This window comes from Melanostigma gelatinosum (assembly GCF_949748355.1).
Source record: "Melanostigma gelatinosum genome assembly, chromosome: 8".
Taxonomy (NCBI): Eukaryota; Metazoa; Chordata; class Actinopteri; order Perciformes; family Zoarcidae; genus Melanostigma; species Melanostigma gelatinosum.
In genome coordinates, this window is record NC_136641.1 from 11,496,699 (window position 1) to 11,519,005 (window position 22,307).

General features: G+C 39.3%; 1 protein-coding gene across 1 annotated transcript; it reads right to left on the bottom strand.

Moving 5' to 3' along the window:
- Positions 1–7,219: 7,219 nt before the first annotated feature.
- On the bottom strand, positions 7,220–20,454 carry tas1r2.2 (taste receptor, type 1, member 2, tandem duplicate 2; the record flags this gene model as incomplete). The annotated part of the gene is made up of 6 exons (XM_079273092.1): positions 7,220–8,148; positions 8,415–8,535; positions 8,894–9,100; positions 9,682–10,407; positions 10,554–10,866; positions 20,276–20,454. The coding sequence occupies 6 exons, from the start codon at positions 20,452–20,454 to the stop codon at positions 7,220–7,222; spliced, it is 2,475 nt and encodes an 824-aa protein (XP_079129218.1).
- Positions 20,455–22,307: the final 1,853 nt, after the last annotated feature.

Genomic DNA, 22,307 nt, shown 5'->3' on the forward strand with positions numbered 1-22,307 from the left:
TCTGTTAGTAATTTTCTGGTTTCCTTGAAGTTAATCTCTTTCCCTCTGTGGCGCACGAATGAAGGAGTTGACCCTGAGTGGATTTTTATAGAGACACCCACTTAACATCTCAATGCAAACAGTCCCGCCCGTCTCTTGCGCTCAAATGAGTAACACCGCTGCGTCATTTGACAGCCAAAACCAACCAAAGGCTCAGACGCACAGAAAAGTGAATCATGTTATGCTGTTTGAAGTTTATATTGTAAATTGTTGAATGTTTTGCTATTTAATTCCTCTAGATTGATAACAACTAGGCCGTGCAGTGCAGAGGAATAGTCAGACACCACAATGTTACGCATAACAAATGTGTCCCTTTGGGATAGAAACTCTGTCTGTCTATTTATAGCTATTAGTTTGAGGTCAGTTTAACACGAAACATACACAGACTACTATGTTTAGCCTTCGAAATGGATATACAAGTGCCAGCCCGAGAAACAACGTGTGGGGCAAAAAAGCTAAGGAGAAGCGTAAAAATCCTAAACATAATGGGTAATCATAATTGTTCTGCTTGGCGACCATGCACTGGGCACTATTGACTCCTGTATTCAATCTTTTATATGTGAGTTTCACGCCACCAGGTCGAAGGCCGCACCGTGGTAATTCCCTGCGTGTCCCCACAACATTTCGATTTTCTGGTGACCACTTCCAGTAAAAACTGTTACACCTGCTAAATGTAATTACAACAGTTAAACTACCGTTCAAGGCCAACGTGTACTCTTTTATTTTTACACATTTAACGCCAAAACATATAGTTTGAAGAGCACTAGATTTCGCTAAATTGTTGTTACTTAAGGATTTTTCGACTATTGTGCGTCGCCAGTTTTTGTCTCCATACCAGCCGCGGTGAGGCACCGAGGAGAATCGCGGGCCGCCCCTTGTCCTCGGTCTCTCGCCTCTCGATTTTCCACACTGCTTCCTGAAAGGGGCGAAGGCTTGGGAAAGTATACCAGCTGAAACAATGTATTGACTGGACTGCACATCTTGTGCTCTCTCACACACACACACACAACATATGAACATACTAAATGGGGTTGAATTAAGGCTATAGACACCCTTTTATGGGGTGCTCTATGTTGGCTGTAGCACGGTCTGTAAGGTAAATGCGATCATTGTGGCCAATTCACTCTGTAGATTTGTGTGATTTGGGCTTACTTGTTGTACATGTTGGTGCGTTTTGATAGAGGAGAGACGACACATAAAACATTTCTTACATTGCCGAAATCTGCTAGCCTGATCCGGTACACAATGCGTGTGTTAAAGGAGGGGCCTTTGTATTCAGTCTGGGGAGAGCGCGCATGAAAAGAGGCCCGTTTATAGTCGTGCTCCATTGATCTTTTTTTCGGCATGCTTTGTGACCGCAAACGTGTGGGCATCAAAAGATTCCCTCCACTTCTAAAGTGAACCAACATAGCTATTCTCTTCATTCCGTTTTGACAAGATGAAGTACTTCGTGTACAATCTGCTGTCTCATTTGATTGCCACAAAACGCTATTGTGTTGCTCAAACTGTATTATGCTGCAATTAGTAGGATGAGATGAATAAAGTATCTATCTATCTATCTATCTATCTATCTATCTATCTATCTATCTATCTATCTATCTATCTATCTATCTATCTATCTATCTATCTATCTATCTATCTATCTATCTATCTATCTATCTATCTATCTATCTATCTATCTATCTATCTATCTATCTATCTATCTATCTATCTATCTATCTATCTATCTATATATCTATCTATCTATCTATCTATCTATCTATCTATCTATCTATCTATCTATCTATCTATCTATCTATCTATCTTCTAGGTTATTAAATTGCACAACATATTTGTAAAATGTATCCTTTTTTTCAATACTGTATTGTTGGTCTCGCAAAACTAAACTCTCAAGTCCCAATTCGAAGCTATAATTCAAATAGACGATTGAAGCAAAGGCATGTCTGGCGTGTGTCAGCCACTAATTGCGTAAAATGTACCGAAAACTTGCGAGCCACATGTGTGTCTGTTATATACTAAAGCATTTAATCGGTATGAAATTCGCCCGAGGTGCTCTGGTGTAAGTGAGCTTTTTGGTGTCTTTTGTCCTCTCTGGACGCCACATTATCTGCCTTTTCACGCTCGGATTTAACACAAGACTATGGAGCGTTGATTTCAGCATGAAGTCACATCACAACGGTCGTCTGTTTGGATATGCTGTGCTGCAGAGCAGAGATTTCACCGCTGATTATTCGGTATAATTTCAATTAGTGTTGGCTCTCTGGGGTCTACAGTGAAGAAATGCAGGCAGGCTTTAAAAGGGTTTCCCTCCAACCTCACTTCTCTCAAAAGTCGTTATGTCATCATCTATCCATAAGAATGGCGCAACGAGAAACTTGTGTCCCAAGTGGACATAATAATGCAAGTGCCCTTAAATGACAAGTTAAGTGTATGTTTATAAAAGGAGTCGGGCTCTCGCTTCACTTTCACTTTTCAGCCCCAGGTCATTCATTAACCCAATCGGACCTTTGTCATGGATGCATGCCGGCGGGGACCCGACAATGCTGCTGTAATAATTGGACTATTGGGGAACTTGTTAACAACAATTAGTGAAGCAATTATGCAATTACTGCAATAAACTATTATCTTCCTCGAGGGAAACTGAGACATTAGCAAACCAATGGCTAGGCCGATGACCGAAATGCTTAGGGGTATTTCTGAAGAAAACATTAAGGAACTAATAATGTCTCGGATAACAATATATTACAAATAATATAAGCTACTGCATGTGTTTTAGCAACATGCGTGGTTAGTGTAAAGTTACCGCAAAATAAAAGGCCTACATTATGCAATCTGATGACATCACTCCATTAATTATCCTTTAATTAAAATATGCCAGTGCTGCAGGTCATTGTATTTGGTAGAACATCATTGCAAATGACCAATGTATATTGTGGTGAATTTCGTCTATATTGTAAACACACTCAAGGCTATACTATGTTGGCACGTCGTAGAGCGCTGTTAAAATATGCAAACACTGGCCCATAACTTGGTGCAGCGTGAGCGGAGCAAATCGATGTACCGCCTTCCATTCAAATTGACCCGAGGCAGCGCTGGTGTGACCAAAACGCTCATTGTGAGTAACACGGTCACAGTAAAAGGAGCAGGTACACGGACAGGTGCAGTGGAAAAAATATTAGAAATATATACAGGACTTTCTGAAAAGCCACGCGACAGACCTGTTGACGAAGCTCTGATCACACATCAAATAGAAATAGCGTCATGAATTTCTATAGACTGGTCCTCGGGTTATTTAAAGACTTCTTACTTTGGTTCGGGAACACAATGGCCGCTGTTTGCCTGTGTGTGCCGGGGTTACCGCATGAAAAGGCCAGAGGTGCACATTAACATCGCTTAAGGTTTTCTCAAGGACCGAAATGAACTGGCTGGAAAGTAACTTTATAACTCGCTGGAGGATGAAGCCTTTGTCGAGCTCTGAACTGAAAGAGACAAGTGCCTAACAAAAGAGGAGCGCCATTGTTAAACACTAAAGCGCATGGGCATTGATGCGCCTTGAATTGCAAAACATCTGCCATTACTCTGAACCACTTGAGCAAGATTTGAATGAGAATAACCAAGCACCCTTTAGCGCTCCGCATTCAGCCGTGCGTAAAACAACAGTTAGGCATACGACCAACGTTGGAATTAAGCATTTGGTTTAGGATTAGCATCATATCAACAAATCAAACAAACCTCTGAGGATAGTATTTTTGCCTTTTCTCTGTGCCATATCACTTCAGTGCTGACTCTCACTCCTGATAGATCGACACTGTCCTAAATTAGGCCTGTTTGTTTGCAATATTCATGTTTCTCCGTGTACTGAAAAAGGCCTATTGTCTGAATGTAGTCCACGTCACGGAATTTTAGTTTTAGTCTGATGAATTTATGACTATGTACACATATAGTCCTGTTGGTTAGATCCATCTCTTCACACACAATGTAGAACAAAGCCTCTGTAGATCAAATCCATCGTTTGTTTTAAACAATAGCACACGGGCTAAAAATTAACTCCCAACTAATTGGCATTGCTGAAGGCGACCCGACTGTATTGACAGTGAGTACATGTAAAGATATTCCGTTCCACTCAAACACGAATTAATTTGATCATTAACTCTCTTTGTTGAAAATCAAATCGAAAAAAAAGACAGGACCAACATGTTTTAGTATAGTGTTTCAAAGAAATTGCTACACTAATATTATGATACTTAAGTGATAATTAAATGTGGAAATTTGACTAATAGGGAAAATAGGAGTCCAAATAGCTCTACACCAGCACCCCTGACGGACGAGAACCTGTAGTCTTTCACTCAAAAGAAGATTATTTTAAAGGCGAATCCCATATGGCCACCAAACGCAAATGGCCTCCACTTAAAGTGTGTTTGTGCTTTAGGCGAGGGAGGACCAGTTGCTGGCCAAGTTTTTCCCAGGGTTTTCCCCTTTATCTGACCAAAGTGGAAAATTGAAAGGTGCAAGTGAAAAGCCAGTGGGCGTTCCTCCGATTTTCCTCGCTCCATATTTTGTAAAACAGAAATATGTGTCCCCTCAGCAGAAATTCCGCCTCCATCGGCTTGAACTAAATAACGAAAATAAAAAATAAAGATTAAATTAGATTAATCAAGGCATGTTGCCGTTATATAATACAAAAATGATGCAAGTAAGTCTCGGCAATTTAGGCTATGAGCTATATACTCATCGTTTTCCATATTTAGACTCGGATTTATCTCCCTGAAATCTTTAAATAGTGTTTCATCACATCCATAACACTGGAACAGGCTACACAAATCTTGAACCTCTGACGGAGAGGATGAATAAGCAGAATTTCTGCGTGACAACGTGTGTGGCGAATGTAACTCTGAAATTGGTATGAAATCGTCAATTTGTTTGGTGTCAGCGTTCAGCTCTCCAAACGCGCCATATGCCATGCTAAGTGGCACCATTTACCAATTCGTTCCCAGTTTCACGGTCCATCCTCCCGTTCTCCTTGCCAGGAAACTGAATAGCCTCAACAAAATGGCAATTTACCCTCTGGAATTGTCACATACCCCCTGCGGCAAGGCTCTTTCCGTTTCACTTTGTGGGGCGCCCCAGCCTTACTGAGTGTCACAGCGTGACTCTGACTTTCAAATGGAGGCAGAAAGTCTCATCAGCACTGTCTCAGCTCAGGCCAGCGTTACTGACGCATGTCTCACTGTCAGTGTTAACCTGTCAAATCGACCAAAAACACGTTAGCGTCATGGGCATATACAGCCCGTTTTTATTGGTTGACAGTATATGAAAGAACTAGTAAAATAGCTTCGTGTTGGTCAACGTGCAAGGTTGCAAAAATCTAAAATTAATAACAAAATAAATTATGCGGCATGCAATCCCTGACATATACATATTATTTTAGACAAAACAATTGGATCAAATAATCAATAGAAGAGAAGATCTGGCAAAGCACATGGGAACTAACATCTTTAGGGTCAACCAGATGCACACAAACCTGATCGGTCCTATCACTGTCTGTAGAGCCCTTTAATGCTTCCAAATGAGACACTGTTGTCCCCCACATTCACATCTAATCAGAGTCATGCTTGGCAATGTGGTTGTGTAACGTTATCTAAATGTATATGTAATTGATTACCGAACGAATGCAGTTCCAAGACGGAACAAGAAGGAGATGTTACTGTGGGGCAGTGAAATAACCAATGGGGTTAGTGGTTGGAGTCCCGCTGGAGTACCCACTCCAGAGGTGTTGGGTATGCTTTCGTTGTATTGTAAGCAATTTCTGAATTTAGGTGCTTAGACGCAGAGATAATCTTTACAAATTAAAAAATCTGTTCAAACTTTGGAATTGGAGCCAATAAATTTACAGATGACAGCAGTTATCATCAACGCTGGAAAGGATTTTAGTCATCACTTCATATGTCCACAAATGGAGACTTTTAATTAATTTGTCCATGAGGTATACAGAAACAAACGGACACAGACCAAAACAAAAATGCTAGCATACATTACTGAGTGTCCATTTATCACTGCGGTGGATTGGTTCAGTATGACTGAACTATTCAATTTATATTTAAACTGTTACTATTTTGTATGCATACAATCTTAATCAGTAAAAAATCTGCAAACAACCCTTCCTGCACTCTCTGCCCTCTCCACCCACCCTTTAAACTTTAATCTCAATGCAATAGTTCTTCACTTCGTGTTGTTAATTAAGGCTGATTTTGCTTAATCAATTCACATCATCCAGTTTATTACAAACCGTCAATTTCTTTTAATGCCCTCATATATGGCTTAAAGCTCATGCTAAAGGGACGACATATGAAACTGTAGTGTATGTTTATTTCACGTTTTGACTTTGATGAATAATGACATTTGATGTTAAATGAAGTCATACAGTAGTGGAACTGTCGTCTCGCCCGTAGACAGCGTCACTGTGAATTGGTGCCATCATGTGGTGAGATTGTTGTTACAGCAACTTCAAAAAAACTTGAACAAAGAGAAGAAACCACATTCCATTTGATTGTTTTTATTGAGTCACTCTCACTGTTTAACCGCTGTACATGGACATGCAAATGTCTGCATTAGTATAGGGGCTTAACACAATTCCCTTTAAGTGGATCCCTAAATGCCCTGAGGCTGTTTAATAGCATATAACTTCAAAAGATGTTAAAGCAATAATTCACCAACGACAAAATGTATATGTAAATTGATATTCTCAGAAATAAGAGCTCACAATGATTGCAAAGATGTGCTAAAGTGCTGAACAATGTTGAAAGGGAAGCTTGTTTTTTCTTTTGTTGTCTTTTTGTGTCTTATTTGACAATGTAGAGACAAAGACTGGAACATGGCGAGAGAGAGCTATGATGAAATGCAACAAAGGTCCAAAGGCTGGAAATCAAACATGCGCTGTAACCACTCAGCTACGGGGTCATCCATTTATTTTTGTTTTTAACTAATTTCAATGTTTTTCTTGTCAATACATTCCTCTCAAAACAGTCATATCTGTACAAAATATTAACTGACAACCCTTAAAAGAAAACATAAACAAGACAAATACTTCTTATTTAGAAAAGCCTAAGCATTGCAGTGTAAGTATTCAGAAGGCTATACATCAGCTTTTCAGTATGTAGAGATGCATATTTACTGGAAGCTGCTACTGGCTAATTGTTTTGGTGTAATTCTGAATGAGACCTTGGAAGTACTCTTGCGTGTTTCTGTGGGGTTGAAAAATCATGATGTAGCATTTTGGGAGGAAATACCACAACAGAAAGGAGTACAGACTGGAGAGTACTGCCAGGGCGTTCAGTGTTTGGATGTGCTTGCCATGGTAAAGTAGTTCTACAGTGGCAAATATGATCCAGGTGAGGATCAGCAGGAGTAAGCAGAAGGTTATTGCTTTGGCTTCATTGTAATTTTTAGGAAGGTCTTTTCCCATGTATGAGAAAATAAAGCAAAGGAAGCACAAAGATAAAAGTAAAACCATAGGACCAATGAATGCTTTGAGATTAATGTCACAACCAAGTATGATTTTGTCTGGGTACCAACGTGTTTCATTGTAGGGCTTGGGAGGAGCAAAAGTATAGCCAAAAAGAAGTAGCAGTGCCTGAGTAACAAATGCCACAGTGATGACCAGCCACTGTCCATGATATTTCATCCACAGACTGTGGAGCTTGGGGAACTTGGCGGCTATTTTGAAAATGCAAACAATTTGAAAAGAGCGCACAACAAAACATGCCAGACAAACGGTGTAGAACAAGATAAATGGTAAGAACCTTAGGATACAAAAGGAAGTGGTTGGCTTACCAACGTAAAAGAACACACTAAGACTACACAGACTCAGGCAGCCGAAAATAAGGAAGCACATTGGTCCCCCAGCAGATCTGACAACAGGTGTGTTGTAGTTGATGGCAAAGAGAACGGACATGGCTAGTGTGAGGCCCACCAAGGCCCAGGCTCCGACCATGATCAGTATAGCCCCGCTGTCTGTGAATGAGACGTACTCCACCACCCGCAGAGTACATGATGTACTTCCTGCTGCAGACCATTCTGTTTCCTTACAGCTGACACACGTGTAGGGATCCTCTGTTGAAGGACAGATTGTCAATGAAGTTGAGGTCATCTTGTGGAAAATACCAGAGAGCTGTGGAGTGTTACTCTTTCCATCCTTTAATTTGTATCTTCTCTCAAGATTGAAGTTTTTGTAGAATTTAAATTAGCTTTTAACGAACAGTTTTAACGTAGAGGTCATTTTAACAAGATGGCAACGTATTGCATGATGAAAGGAAACTGGCAATAGGGAGTCATCTCCTATCAATACTCATCTTTTCCCCTCATGTATAATAATTTACCTGTGCTCTTGATATAAGTTCCATCAGGACAGATTTCACAATTGAAGCAGCATTGGTGGATTCCATCTTGCTCTTTTGCAAATCCTACATCACATTCTGGGGAACACAGTGAAGTAGGCGCCTGTACAAGACAATTATGTAGCAACAAATGAAATGTAAGCAAAGCAAAAACAATACTGTGAAGTGTGGAGGCAAAAAAGAGGAAAGTAGCTTTTGTAAAGGTATAAGGTTTTTTTAAATGGAACCACCCTAACAAACATTTATTTGTAGACATCCCTGAAAATTACACCATTAACAGCCACCATTGGTTGATGTTCCTGAATTTGTGTTTCTAAGCCTCTCACAGCTGTTACTAACATGACAACAAATGTGACTTAATACACGTGTGCACTCAACCAAAACCAAAACAGGTTTATGTATAAACTGTTGACATACTTTATTATGCTGCACATATTGTAATTAGGATTTTAAAAACTTACTTCTCCCTTTGGGTTCCACTGGATTTTGGTGTTGTTGATGAAGAAACTGACTGATGGGTGAAATCTGTAAAAGCCGATCTCCTCTGCATCGCCACTTTGGTTCCAGAAAATGATAGAATAGGATCCGAATGTGGGGTCACCATTCTCATCAAATTGGATATGTTGATTTAAAAGTGTGAAGTTGGACTTCTTCAGCTCTGCTAGAACCTGAAGTGGGTACACAAAGCTCGAGTGATTATTACCATTGTGTGTTCACAAAAAAACCCATTTCTTCCAATTTTCAAAACAATTCCTGTGGAGGTGTGAACTGCATGTGATGCCCCTCTTTTAAGAAGTGGTTTAGACTTTAACAATTGCAGACATTTTTCATCTAAGATTTTGATACAAATGCAACATTTGGAAAGAATAAGCAGCGTAGAGAGTTTGCATATCTCAAAAATATCTCATTTACAGCTGCAGGTGGAAGTTAAACAAATTATTTGCACAATGTACTAGCTCTCAATAAATGAAATTGAACAGGCTGACACATTGATGATATTGACATATTGATTATGAGACACTGCAAATTTGATTTGTCATATTCAGTTCATTGGTGGTTATTTTTATTGTATATTTGTATTGTGGATCTATGGATTTTTACCTGAATATTGGACAGGTGACATTTTTTAAATATATGATAACAAGAGATGCTGATAATATGTTACCTTTTTAAAAGGCTTATCTTGAAGTCAAAGCAATCAGAACATAAATGAGCAAAATCGAAATACTCCGATTATGTGTATACTTACCATGTGTGGGTACACTGTGATATTTTCATTGCATCTGCCAGTTACACGTTGCAAGGTGTTGTGTAAGGCATGGGCGATGGCATACACAGCAGAATAAACAGAGAAAGAGAAAGATGGGTCTGCAGTGATGACATCTTCTGCACTCAAGCTGCTGCAGTTGCAAACCTGATTACACAACACATCTTGTTCTGCAGTTTCACAATAGGTCTGGCTTTTGGAAGAATAGATAAAATCATTGAAACCAGGTATTGTCAATACTGGCTGAGACACTCCAAGGACAGTTCCAATATTTTTGATTCCTTTCTTCTTGGGGAGCTTCTTGTTTAAGGACCATCCCTCATCTGCTATCCACACTTTCTTGGTGACATTTAGTTGTATAGCTGACTCAATGAGCGATGCAGCAGCCATTTTGTCAGCAAAAACAATAATGATACCTATCCTCTGTGCCTCTATCTGTCTGAACATTAGGGAGTAATTTGTATTGTCACTGAGGTCTTTACTGTATGCCAGACAAATCTCAGTGCCTTTAATCTTCTTCATGAACAACTCCAGTCCATCAATGCCATAATCATCATGACTGTTAAGAAAAGCAACCCAGCGCCAGTTGAAGTGCTGAACAATGTCAACAATAACATTTATGATGTCTTTATTGGGATGCACTGTTCGTAGGAGAGATGGAAACTTTTTTTTTTTTGACAAGACAGAACTAGAAGATCCATAACTGATCTGTAAAAAGAGTAATGTAAAACAACAATCATTTTAAGTGACACATTCTCAAATATAACACATTTTACAATGAATTGATCATAACATATATTGATAGAAGAATGCTTTTAATGTCTTGTTTTGACAGTAAACTAATTTGAACTTGCCATAGGAATGAGATCCATCATTAACAGTGGGGCGGCAGTCAGGGCCTGAGTGCTTGTAAAAGGACCGACCACTGCCATCACTTTGGACACATTGGACTGTGCTTGTTGCTTGTGTGGTTCACCCCAAGGTTGGATCAAGCCGTTGATTGAGATGAGTTTGAAAATATTTGGAAAATTCTGTGTAGATGAGCAATGATCAAATATCTCATAGCCGAGAGACACATTTGGCAGGAGGTTGTTAGAGTTATTGATTTCCTCGACAGAGAATCTCATCAACTGAAACATTCGATAGTTTGGGAGAAGGAAGGGTTGACTGTGAACCGAGAAAACACAACAGGAGTTTACTTACTGTGGAATTTACAAATAATTTGTTTCAGTGTGGCTTCAGAGCCTCTTATTTGCAGTTGTGGAATGTACAAATATGTTATATACCGTGCATTCTGCAGTAGTTTTATCTTCAAAAGCCATCCACTCAGATTTATTGTGAGACTTACCTGGAGCAGTGCATTGCTTCTGGTCTGTCATGATAGACAGCGGCACTATGATGAATATCAAAAAGTCCACCTATCAGATATTCTCCATCCAGCTGAAACTCTGAGGCTGGGGCAGTGCATTGAGCCAAGGCATGTCGAAAAGCTCCCAGGAGACACAGCAAAGCAAGAAAATGTTCCATTGTTGTAATTACAAATCTGATGAATGAACTCCAATGGAATTCGCCTCAGCCTTTAGTAAGTCATGGGACTCTGGTGATGGCAAAGCCCCAGTGAAAATTTCCATGCATGTGGGAATGAAATACATACCATTAATGGTAGGAGGATATACCCAAATCAGAATGCAAAAAATAATCTAATTTGCTGCTGCACAGAGCCCCTGTGATGTGGTTTAACAATCATCACGAACCACAAAGTCAAATGTCTTGACCATGAATATTAATACATTTGGTAATCCTTCTAAACAGTGTTCAAATTCGGTCTTTTCCTCCAGGTTCACTGTGGTAACGTATGCGAGGCCCCTTCTGCACATTAACACTCCAGTCATCACAGTCATCCCTCAGTTTAATAGCCACTCTTTACCAAGCCCAGTTGTGAAGTGGAGCAGTATGGTGTCGGTCTTGCACTTTGGATCTTTGCCACCACATTTGGGGGCAGACCCCGATAAGTTGGACGACTCAGTAGGTAAACATTCAGACACTACAGTTCTGGACGGACATGAATCACCTCTTCCCTAGCTTGAGAGAGGTCTCTTCGGAGAATAAGCTGCCACAGCCCCACTGCCAGGATATTTGATTATCTCTGCATACCAGGACTTTGCCTGCCATCAAGTGGAAACCAGGATCAAAGACAGACCTTGCAGATGTACCCGCTCCGGTAAAATATCAGTTCCACTGGAGAAAATACAGACAGGAGCATTTTGGGCCATGAATGCGCTGGCACGTCCATTCCTGGAGGTGGGTTATGGAAAATAACGGGGCATCAGGCTTTCACCCTGGGGGCAAAGAGATCCACAACTGCCCTGCCGAAACTATCCTGTAACCCTGCGCCCCTGGAGATGAGGTCTGCTCACACATGGGTGACTGTTAAGTGACAGAAAAGGAACACTGCACCACAGCAACAGGGAGCAAGACACTTTCAATAAGAAACAACTGTTGTATTGTCTGTTCTGATCAGAACATGCTGGCCTGTTAGAACCGCACAACAATGTTTTAGGGCTAAGAAAGTAGCGAGTATCTCAACATACAAGATTACAGCTAAGTTACAGTCAATTAACCACAAGAACACAACAGCACATTAACAAAATACACAGCTCTTGAAGTCCAATAGATAAACTGCGGGGAGAAACACTCACTTAAAGTGTATCATGATTGTTTCTTTCTTGTGACATCTTCAAAGTGAATGTTTAGGCTTTTCCTTCAGTTTTTCAGTTCACTTTTCGGGCTCTGTTATTAAGCCCTTTGACTATGTGACACAAAAAGTTAATAACAGCGACTTCACCAAGAAGCTCCGGCTTGGGTTTCCTTCAGGACTTTGGACCCCGGGCCTAGGCCCCGTCCGCCCGTTTGGTAATCCATCCACGGTAGCTCCAGATAGTTGATGTGAAGCTTGCATTCTTTCAGCGTCCAGAACCCACTCTCATTGTCTCATTGTCACACAGAGCCCAAAGCCTCACATCACCACAGATCATCTTCCTTTTAAGGGGTGAATAGACATGTTTTCATGCCACATGGGGGCTTATATCCCATTCTACGTATGTTGTACAGAGGGGATCTTGAAAGGGAACGTGACCTAATGTCCTATCAGCCAGGTCAGGCTGGTCTCATCCAGCATTCGTAGCTAAACCTACAAATAAAATGATGCGCTGTGATTTGTAGGTATCCCATGAAATGATTTTGTATGCGATCCCCGTAATCATGAACGAGGAAGCATAAAGACTGCAAAAGCCCACACAAGGCGGGTGGGAAGGGTGCTTTGTGGATCCAACAAACACGGATCTCTCACTCGTTATATGATGACATGTTGATCAGGTACAAAGTCAGTAAAAGTGGGGTTATAACCTATTTCTAAACTCAAAGCAGTATGGGCTATGCGTTTGAAAGTTCAACAACTGTGTTTTGTTGCATTGTTCAAGATATTGTCTCCATTCCGTCATTGCGTGCATTATGTTCAGCAAAGTGTTTTATCTTGGTACATCGTATTTACAACAACTCAACTTTCTGTTCCAGTAAAAGTTTAAAAATGTAATGGCCCTTTAAAAGAAAGATATACTATAAGAATGATCTCAACAAGTTCAGATGAGATTGTTAGATCACACAGGATATTCACAAGCAAATACACACAAATTAAATGAATTCAACCCAATATATTTGGTTTATGCTAAATGACCACCTCCTCTTACAAATGATTGCATGAGTTACCATTGGCCTGCACAGGTGATTTGAAATAGGAAAATGAACACGATAAATGGCCAGGGCTCTCACCATAATTTGAATTCCTCCTGACTGAAGCGCAGAACTCCTTGTTGTGCTTTGTAAAGTCAAATCAATCTTTAGTTGTCACGAACATTGTTATACAAGTACCATGTGCAGTGACATGCCACATTGCCATGGCCCAAGATTGTAACATTAAACAGTCTTTGTGCGAACTAAAACACCACATGAAGACCAAAAAACTGTCTAACAAAAGGTATTTTAATTTTGATTTATTTTCAAGAAAATGCCCCCATTACTGTGGGATTTTGTGACACTATTCTGAAAGGTTTTTCACAATCTATACTAATAGTTTAAGTATAGTTTCGTCAGATATGTTTCGTCAGAACTAAACATGGAGAAGCAGCGTTCAGTTTTTCTGCTCCACATATCTGGAACAAAGTCCCAGAAAGCTGCAGGGCTGCTGAGACCCTCAGCTCCTTTAAATCAAGATTGAAGACCTTTCTGTTTGCTGCTGCCTTTAATTGAACCACATTCAATTCATATATTAATCAATTTCCTGCATTTCTGCATTTTACTACTGCATTTTATTTCTTACACTGTTTTTTAATGTTTTACTGTTTTTATTGTTTCAATGAATGTTCTTAATTGTTTTTAAATCTCATTTTCTTTTGCCTTTTGTTTTGATGCTTTTAATGGTTTTATGTGAAGCACTTTGAATTACCTTGTTGTTGAAATGTGCTATACAAATAAACTTGTCTTGCCTTAAGTAAAGTTAAAGGACAATGAGCTGGGTACAGCACTTCACTATAGTGTTTGGTGCAAGCAGTCATTGCTGTGATATGTTTGCACTTTCATTCCAAGAGGTTATTAACTTTATCATCAACATTGTGGCTGATTTCCTGTATGTTAAGATGAAGTTTGACTTTGTATGTTGTGTTATTTTCTTTGTCTCTGTTGTCCATCTTAATCTTAAATAATGTACTTCTGACACATTTTTAAGAATATAATTTCAAAATCCATGAGGAAACGGAGGCAATAAACTCTGAAAAGTGCAGTATCATATTTAGAAAGGAAGTTAATCATTGCTTATGCTTTCCAAATGTACCCCAATTGTAATCTTAAAATTGTTACAGTAGAGGTAAGAATAAATATATAATGACAATTGAGGAAACTTAAGACATACAAGTATATTTAAGATCAAAGAGTTGTCTAGCATGTAGAACTTTTGTCATGATGTGGCGAGATGAGTGTTACACCAAAAAACAAACACATTCCCTTTTAATATCTTTATTGAATTGACTTTATGTGATTTACCATGTCTTAAGGCTGTTTAATGACACATGACCTAATAAGAATAGCACATTAAATTCAATTAAATTGAATTATTAGGAAAAAACTTCAACCGTTCCAGGAAGTCTTCAGGTCGTCCAACACATTGATACTTTTCAGTGTTATGGATACTCCTTACAATGTTGAATGAAACGCACTGGATTCGGTCGAGTACAATACAATTATAGATTTACTGTGTATCAACAATAATACAGCAATAATACATCACAAGTCATTTCTCAGGTAATATTTTATTGTTTCTATTGTTTTGTCTAAAAGTAATTAAAAGTATATCTTGGTCCAATGGTCTTCTTTATTTATTAACCTGATTCTGGTTCAGATGAAAACATAAGCTCATACTGTATTTGGTGTCTCTCTGTGCTTACACAATGGCTTGTCAAGTCTACTGTCATGCATCACTGAAAACGAGTTCCTGCTTTTAAACATTGCTTTGTTGGTATATTTAGATGTGTTGTACCTTAGCTGTGTGCAGTTTTTATTTTATACAGTATATTCTTCATAAATTCCACCACACACAACAGCTGTTTCTCCTGTGTAAGTATGGTAGTTTTCATAAGCTGACGAGTAGTTCAGAATGTTTAGACATTTTTTTTATTGGTATATTTGGGACAGTGCACATTAATAAAACATTCCTTTAAATGCGGCAGCGTTAGCCAAGACACTATAGTCCCTGGACAGATGTAACAAAGTCAATTGCAGAAGTTTAGGTTTTTAAATTACATGAGTGCAAAGATTTATGTTTATGTTGCTCACTCGAGAATTTATTTTACAGTTGAACAGAGATGATTTAATACTTGGAAGGCCAGAAGGGTCTTGCATTAAGGGCATATTAATTTAACTCATGCAACTTTATGTGTAATTTGCTTGCTAATTCAGCTGAATATTTGACTAAATAACTTAAAAGTAAACCACTACACTTACTATCCACTCCGTCTTTCAAAAAAAGTCCAACATTTTGTGAAATACACCTGTTCACTTTCTTGCTGCAAACTAAATGAGAAGATTGATGCCGCTCTCCACCTGAGAATAGTATCACTCTCCTCACCTAACGTCCCACAAGAATATGAAAAAGTGTATTTCCCAAAATATTGAATTAATCCTTCATGAGACCTGCACAGTTAAGTATCTTCAAAAGTGACATATCTTAAGTGTTACAATGAGAAGAAGGCAGCATATCCATAAAGGCTGCTGTATACTCAGAATCTAGGGGCATGTTGCCCACCATCTCCGAAATAACTCTTGACACAATAATTCAAAGTGTATCTTGTTCTTGCTCATTTGAAGGCTTTGTTTATTAATATAGTCCTCAAAATAAAAATTCACAAAAAAAAACAAGCATCACAAATTAGTTTACAACTCTTGGATGAAAAAACAAAAAGAAAAATCAGCTTTTCAGTATGTAGAGATGCATATTTACTGGAAGCTGCTACTGGCTAATTGTTTTGGTGTAATTCTGAATGAGACCTTGGAAGTACTCTTGCGTGTTTCTGTGGGGTTGAAAAAGGATGATGTAGCATTTTGGGAGGAAATACCACAACAGAAAGGAGTAGAGACTGGAGAGTACTGCCAGGGCGTTCAGTGTTTGGATGTACTTGCCATGGTAAAGTAGTTCTACAGTGGCAAATATGATCCAGGTGAGGATCAGCAGGAGTAAGCAGAAGGTTATTGCTTTGGCTTCATTGTAATTTTTAGGAAGGTCTTTTCCCATGTATGAGAAAATAAAGCAAAGGAAGCACAAAGATACAAGTAAAACCACAGGACCAAAGAATGCTTTGAGATAAATGTCACAACGAAGTATGATTTTGTCTGGGTAAAGTGTTTCATTGTAGGGCTTGGGAGGGGAAAAAGTATAACTAAAAAGAAGTAGCAGTGCCTGAGTAACAAATGCCACAGTGATGACCAGCCACTGTCCATGATATTTAATCCACAGACTGTGGAGCTTGGGGAACTTGGCGGCTATTTTGAAAATGCAAACAATTTGAAAAGAGCGCACAACAAAACATGCCAGACAAACGGTGTAGAACAAGAGAAATGGTAAGAACCTTAGGACACAAAAGGAAGTGGTTGGCTTACCAAAGTAAAAGAACACACTAAGACTACACAGACTCAGGCAGCCGAAAATAAGGAAGCACATTGGTCCCCCAGCAGATCTGACAACAGGTGTGTTGTAGTTGATGGCAAAGAGAACGGACATGGCTAGTGTGAGGCCCACCAAGGCCCAGGCTCCGACCATGATCAGTATAGCCCCGCTGTCTGTGAATGGGACGTACTCCACCACCCGCAGAGTACATGATGTACTTCCTGCTGCAGACCATTCTGTTTCCTTACAGCTGACGCACGTGTAGGGATCCTCTGTTTAACATGAGAGAAGGATGGATTGTCAATAAAAAATGAAGGTTGCTTCGCTAAAATGATGGTTGACACAAAATATCAGACGGCTGAGGAGGTTACACTTTTTCATGTTTTCCAATGATAATGTAGGGATCCTGTTAAAGTCAAGAATGTTGCATGATGGTAAATGGACTGTGCTTGTATTGTGCTTTTCTAGTCTTCCGACCACTCAAAGCCCTTTAACACTACATGTCATCATTCACACATTCACACACATTCATACACCGCAAGCGCAGCCTAGGGGAGCAATTCGGGGTTAAGTGTTTTGCCAAGGACACATCGACATGGACTAGCAGAGCCGGGGAGCCAACTGCAGATCTTCTGTTTGAAGGACGGCCCGGCTCCACTGAGCCACAGTCGCCCCATTTTAAAAGGACATAGTCCATGTGATCTATAAAACAGGCAAACAACTTTCAGATTCATTTTTACTGAATAAGCTATAGATTAGTTGCCATTTCATTGGTTCAGAGGAGTGGAGATCGAATCCTTTATATAGATGTGTCCAATTAACACAAAATGATTGTTAAACCCTCTCAGATATGGAAAGAAATGTTTCACTCTCATCAAGGCCACTGCTTTTATTCATTGTCTTCCTCTCACCTGTGATGTTGACATAAGTTCCATCAGGACAGATTTCACAATTAAAGCAGCATTTGTGGATTCCATCTTGGTTCTTTGCAAATCCTACTGCACATTCTGGGGAACACAGTGACGTAGGCACCTGTACACAACAATTGTATATAAAAAAGTAAGGGAAGAAAAGAGAACACTGTGAGAGATGAAGGTAAACAAAGAGGGAGTGACTGTCACAACAGTAACTTTTATATTTCGCAACAGAGAAAGTTCAGCGGATGTTTTGACCATGAACAACAACCACCTGCGTATTACCATGATAATGTGATTATCCACTGTCACTGTTGTTAACCAAACATTTTTTTTTGCATCCACATCCACACAATCCTGTGGAAGGGAGAAAAAACTAAACAATGCATCTTTAATCGTACCGTTTTAAGTCTCGACATACTGCGTTACACCACAAATAATAAGGAAAGTCTGACTTACTTCTCCCTTTGGGTTCCACTGGATTTTGGTGTTGTTGATGAAGAAACTGACTGATGGGTAAAATCTGTAAAAGCCGATCTCCTCTGCATCGCCACTTTGGTTCCAGAAAACGATAGAATAGGATCCGAATGTGGGGTCACCATTCTCATCAAATTGGATATGTTGATTTAAAAGTGTGAAGTTTGACTTCTTCAGCTCTGCTAGAACCTGAAGTGGGTACACAAAGTTCAAATGGCCTTTGCTTGATTGGATTTCACACTGATTCAACAAGTTGTTAAAATATTTCTGTGAAGGGAGATATTCCTGTGTTATGCTCTTCCTGTATGGCAAAGATTTAATGTCAGGCAATGTCTGACAGGAAATATCAACTTTAATTATACTTTGAGGACGTTAAGTTGTATATATGTGATGACAGAGCATATTTGGCCAATATATTGAGTTTTGATAGAATTACATTATCTACAGGTTAAAGCTGACATAAACATAAATGTGAAAAATGATAAAACTTACCATATATGGGTACACTGTAATATTGCCATTACATTTATCAACTCCACATCTCAAGGCATTGTGTAAGGCATGAGCGATGGCATGTACAGCAGAATAAACAGGAAAAGAATAAGATGGGTCCACAGCAAGCATTTCTTCTGCACTCAGGCTGCTGCAGTTGCAAACCTGATTACACAACATATCTTGTTCTGCATTTTCACAATGAGTCTGGCTTTTGGAAGAATAGATAAAATCACTGAAACCAGGTATTGTCATTACTGGCTGAGACACTCCAAGTACAGTTCCAATTTGCTTGATTCCTCTCTCTTTGGGGAGCATCTTGTTTAAGGACCATGTGTCCCCTGCTATCCACACCTTGTTGGTGACATTTAGCTTTATTGCTGATTTAATGAGAGCTTCAGCATTCAATTTTGTAACAAAAACAATTATTACATTTATCCCCTGTGCCTCTATATATTTGAACATTAGGGACATATCTGAATTGTCGTTGATTCCTTTGGTGTATGCCAGACAAATCTCAGTGTCTTTAATCCTCTTTATGAACAAATCCCGGCCATCTTCGCCAAAAGTGTTATCACTGTTAATAAAAGCAACCCAGCGCCAGTTGAAGTGTTGCACAATGTTAACAATCACTTCAATGATGTCTTTATTGGAATGCACTGTTCGCAGGAAAGAGGGGAATCTTTCTTTCTCTTCAAGGGCCGAGAAAGCAGCTCCATAACTGACCTGATAAAGGGTTGATGGAGAAATTGTCATCATTTGCAGTCACAATAAATTCTCAAATATAACGTTTCAAGTTGTTTGAATATTTAAAAACTTTTAAAATGTTAACATCTTATTTTAAATGATTGATTTTATAGGGGAATGTCAAAACACAGCAGTTGGCAAACTTACCATTGGAATGAAATCCATCATGAACAGTGGCGCTAATGTTACGGTGTCGGTGCTTGAAAAAGGGCCGACCACGGCCATCACTTTAGACAGATTCTTGTGTGGGTCACCCCAAGGTTGGATCAAGCCGTCGACTGAGAGGAGTTTTAAAATGCCTGGAAAATTGTGTATATCTGAGCAGTGGTCAAATATCTCATAGCCCAGAGACACATTTGGCAGGAGTTTGGTGGAGTTATTGATTTCCTCTACAGAGAATCTCATCAACTGAAACCTCCGATAACTTGACAGAATGAATTGTTTACTGTGGATAGAGGAAGGACAACAGGAGAATAGGATTACCTTTCAGTTAAAATTATTAGTCTTCAGACCTCTGTTCAGATATGGAAACTATGAAAGGGGAGTTCATGGAACAAGGACTGAGGTCAGATTTATTGTTACACAGCAACTTTGATAATCTAACAAAAGTTGGGGGGGGGGGGTAAACATATCCATTGACGCAGCATTTTAGGTCAAGCTTTTCAATGTTACATTAAGAGTTTGTCATTAGTTTCAACTTGATCAGTTATTTACCCAGATTTATTATGAAACTCACCTGGAGCAGTCGATGGCTTCGGGTCTGTCATGATAAACGGTGGCACTATGATGAATATCAAAAAGTCCACCTATCAGATATTCTCCGTCCAGCTGAAACTCTGAGGCTGGGGCAGTGCATTGAGCCAAGGCATGTTGAAAAGCTCCCAGAAGACACAGAGAAGCAATAAAACGTTTCATTGTTGTTGTAATTTTCTTTCAGCATTCTGACGTGAACTCAGTAGCCTCAGCCTTTTATCAAGCAATGCGATGCTCGTAACAGCAAACCCCCAGTGTTCATTTCCATGTACTTGGGAATGCATGATGTAATAAATATATACCTGTAAATGGTTGGAGGAGAATACACAAATCAGTATGCAAAAGGTGCACAGACTCGGCAATGACGACACAGAGTTCAACAATATTACGAGCAGGTAAATTCATTACCTCTATCATGAATAGATCTGGTGCTACTTGAGCCTTCCTTTAGCCAAGATGACAAATGCACCATTTATAATGGGATAAGGCTTTGTCAGAAGGGTGTTGTGTCAACACTTTCATAACTTTTGGATCACATTCTTATTATTTTATCCAACCTCTGTGATGAATTACAAATATATTTGTTTCAAATTTTGCACTTGCAACAAGAAATAGATCTACTTTCTTTTACAAAGAGCACTTTTTGGATCAAAGGTGCTGTGGGGTTTTCTTGTGAAATAATTATATGTATGTTTCCATTATATGTTTCTATAATAACATTTTTGACAGAGTTTAAAATCCTGCATTGTTCGCATCCAGGTTTGCTAGCTAGCAGTCATTGCTACACTTCTCTGTGTGAACTCTTGATCAGCAGAATTGTGTGAAACCAGCGGCAAGAATGTGTATCCCATCACCCATGTGCCTACGCACGTGCATGCACAACACAAACAAAACGGAGACTCGTACCACTCGTAAAATCCTTGCTCCATAGTGCTACTAGTGGTTTTTACCTTCATTTGCCTCTTCAAAATGATGAAATTAGTAACAAATATAGACCAGAACTCTGGCAGGTTGTGGATGCGTTGATTACCAAATGCCATGGTAAGAAAAGTAACAATTTTAGTTAGAACTGCAAATTTGTTAACATTGAAGAAGCATAAGTCAACAGCATCCTTAACTCCTCATAAATGTAAGTCTACATACTTATTTGTATATTTAGGTTGAAAAGTTTTTAGAGTGCACAGAGGAATAATCTGGAAAGAACAGCCAAAGATTCGTTCTTCATACACATGCCGGTTGTATGTAAACTAATGCAAAACCACTTTCCAGCCTCCTGTTTTGGTACTCAAGAGGACACATAATTATGCAGTAAACATGTGAAAGTCAGGCAAGGTTTTACGCAAACTTGTTCTTGTTTCTTGTTAAAACAGAGAAATGTGGCCTTGATCAGTGTGCAAATAATTAGAAGGTTTATCTTTGATACAGTGGCTTAAACTGCTCAAAGCTCTAGAGAGATGATCTCTGGATGACAGGGATGAAGTAAAGATGAAGTACAGATGAGGTTGTAAGGTCACAAGCAAATGTACACAAATTAATAAATTCAACCAGTATCATTGGTTGATGCTAAAATGCTACATCCTCTTACAAATGAGCTCTGCATGACTTAAGCTTTGACCACATAGGTCATTTGAAAGGAGATCATTTGCATCACTCTGTGGATGACAATGACAGATGGCCAGGCCATGGGCTATAGACACACCAAAGTTTGAATTCAGGCAAACTCCTGATGCAAGGGTGAAACTCCTTGTTTTTCTCATAGGTAGGAAGGGATGGGCCCTCATCTACAGGAGCGATATAGTTTATAGGGTGATGCCGTGGTTATTCAAAATCATAAATATTGTTTTATGGAAGCCACATGAGGTGGGAAACAACTTTTCAAGATTTTATATTTCATCTCTGTTTTTTGCTAGTGCTCATAAATCAGCATATCGTGTACTGAAAGTGGTCTCAAGGAGAGATGACACAGTGAAGAGGACACAAACATTTATTTTTGGATGGACGGTCAATATCTTCCA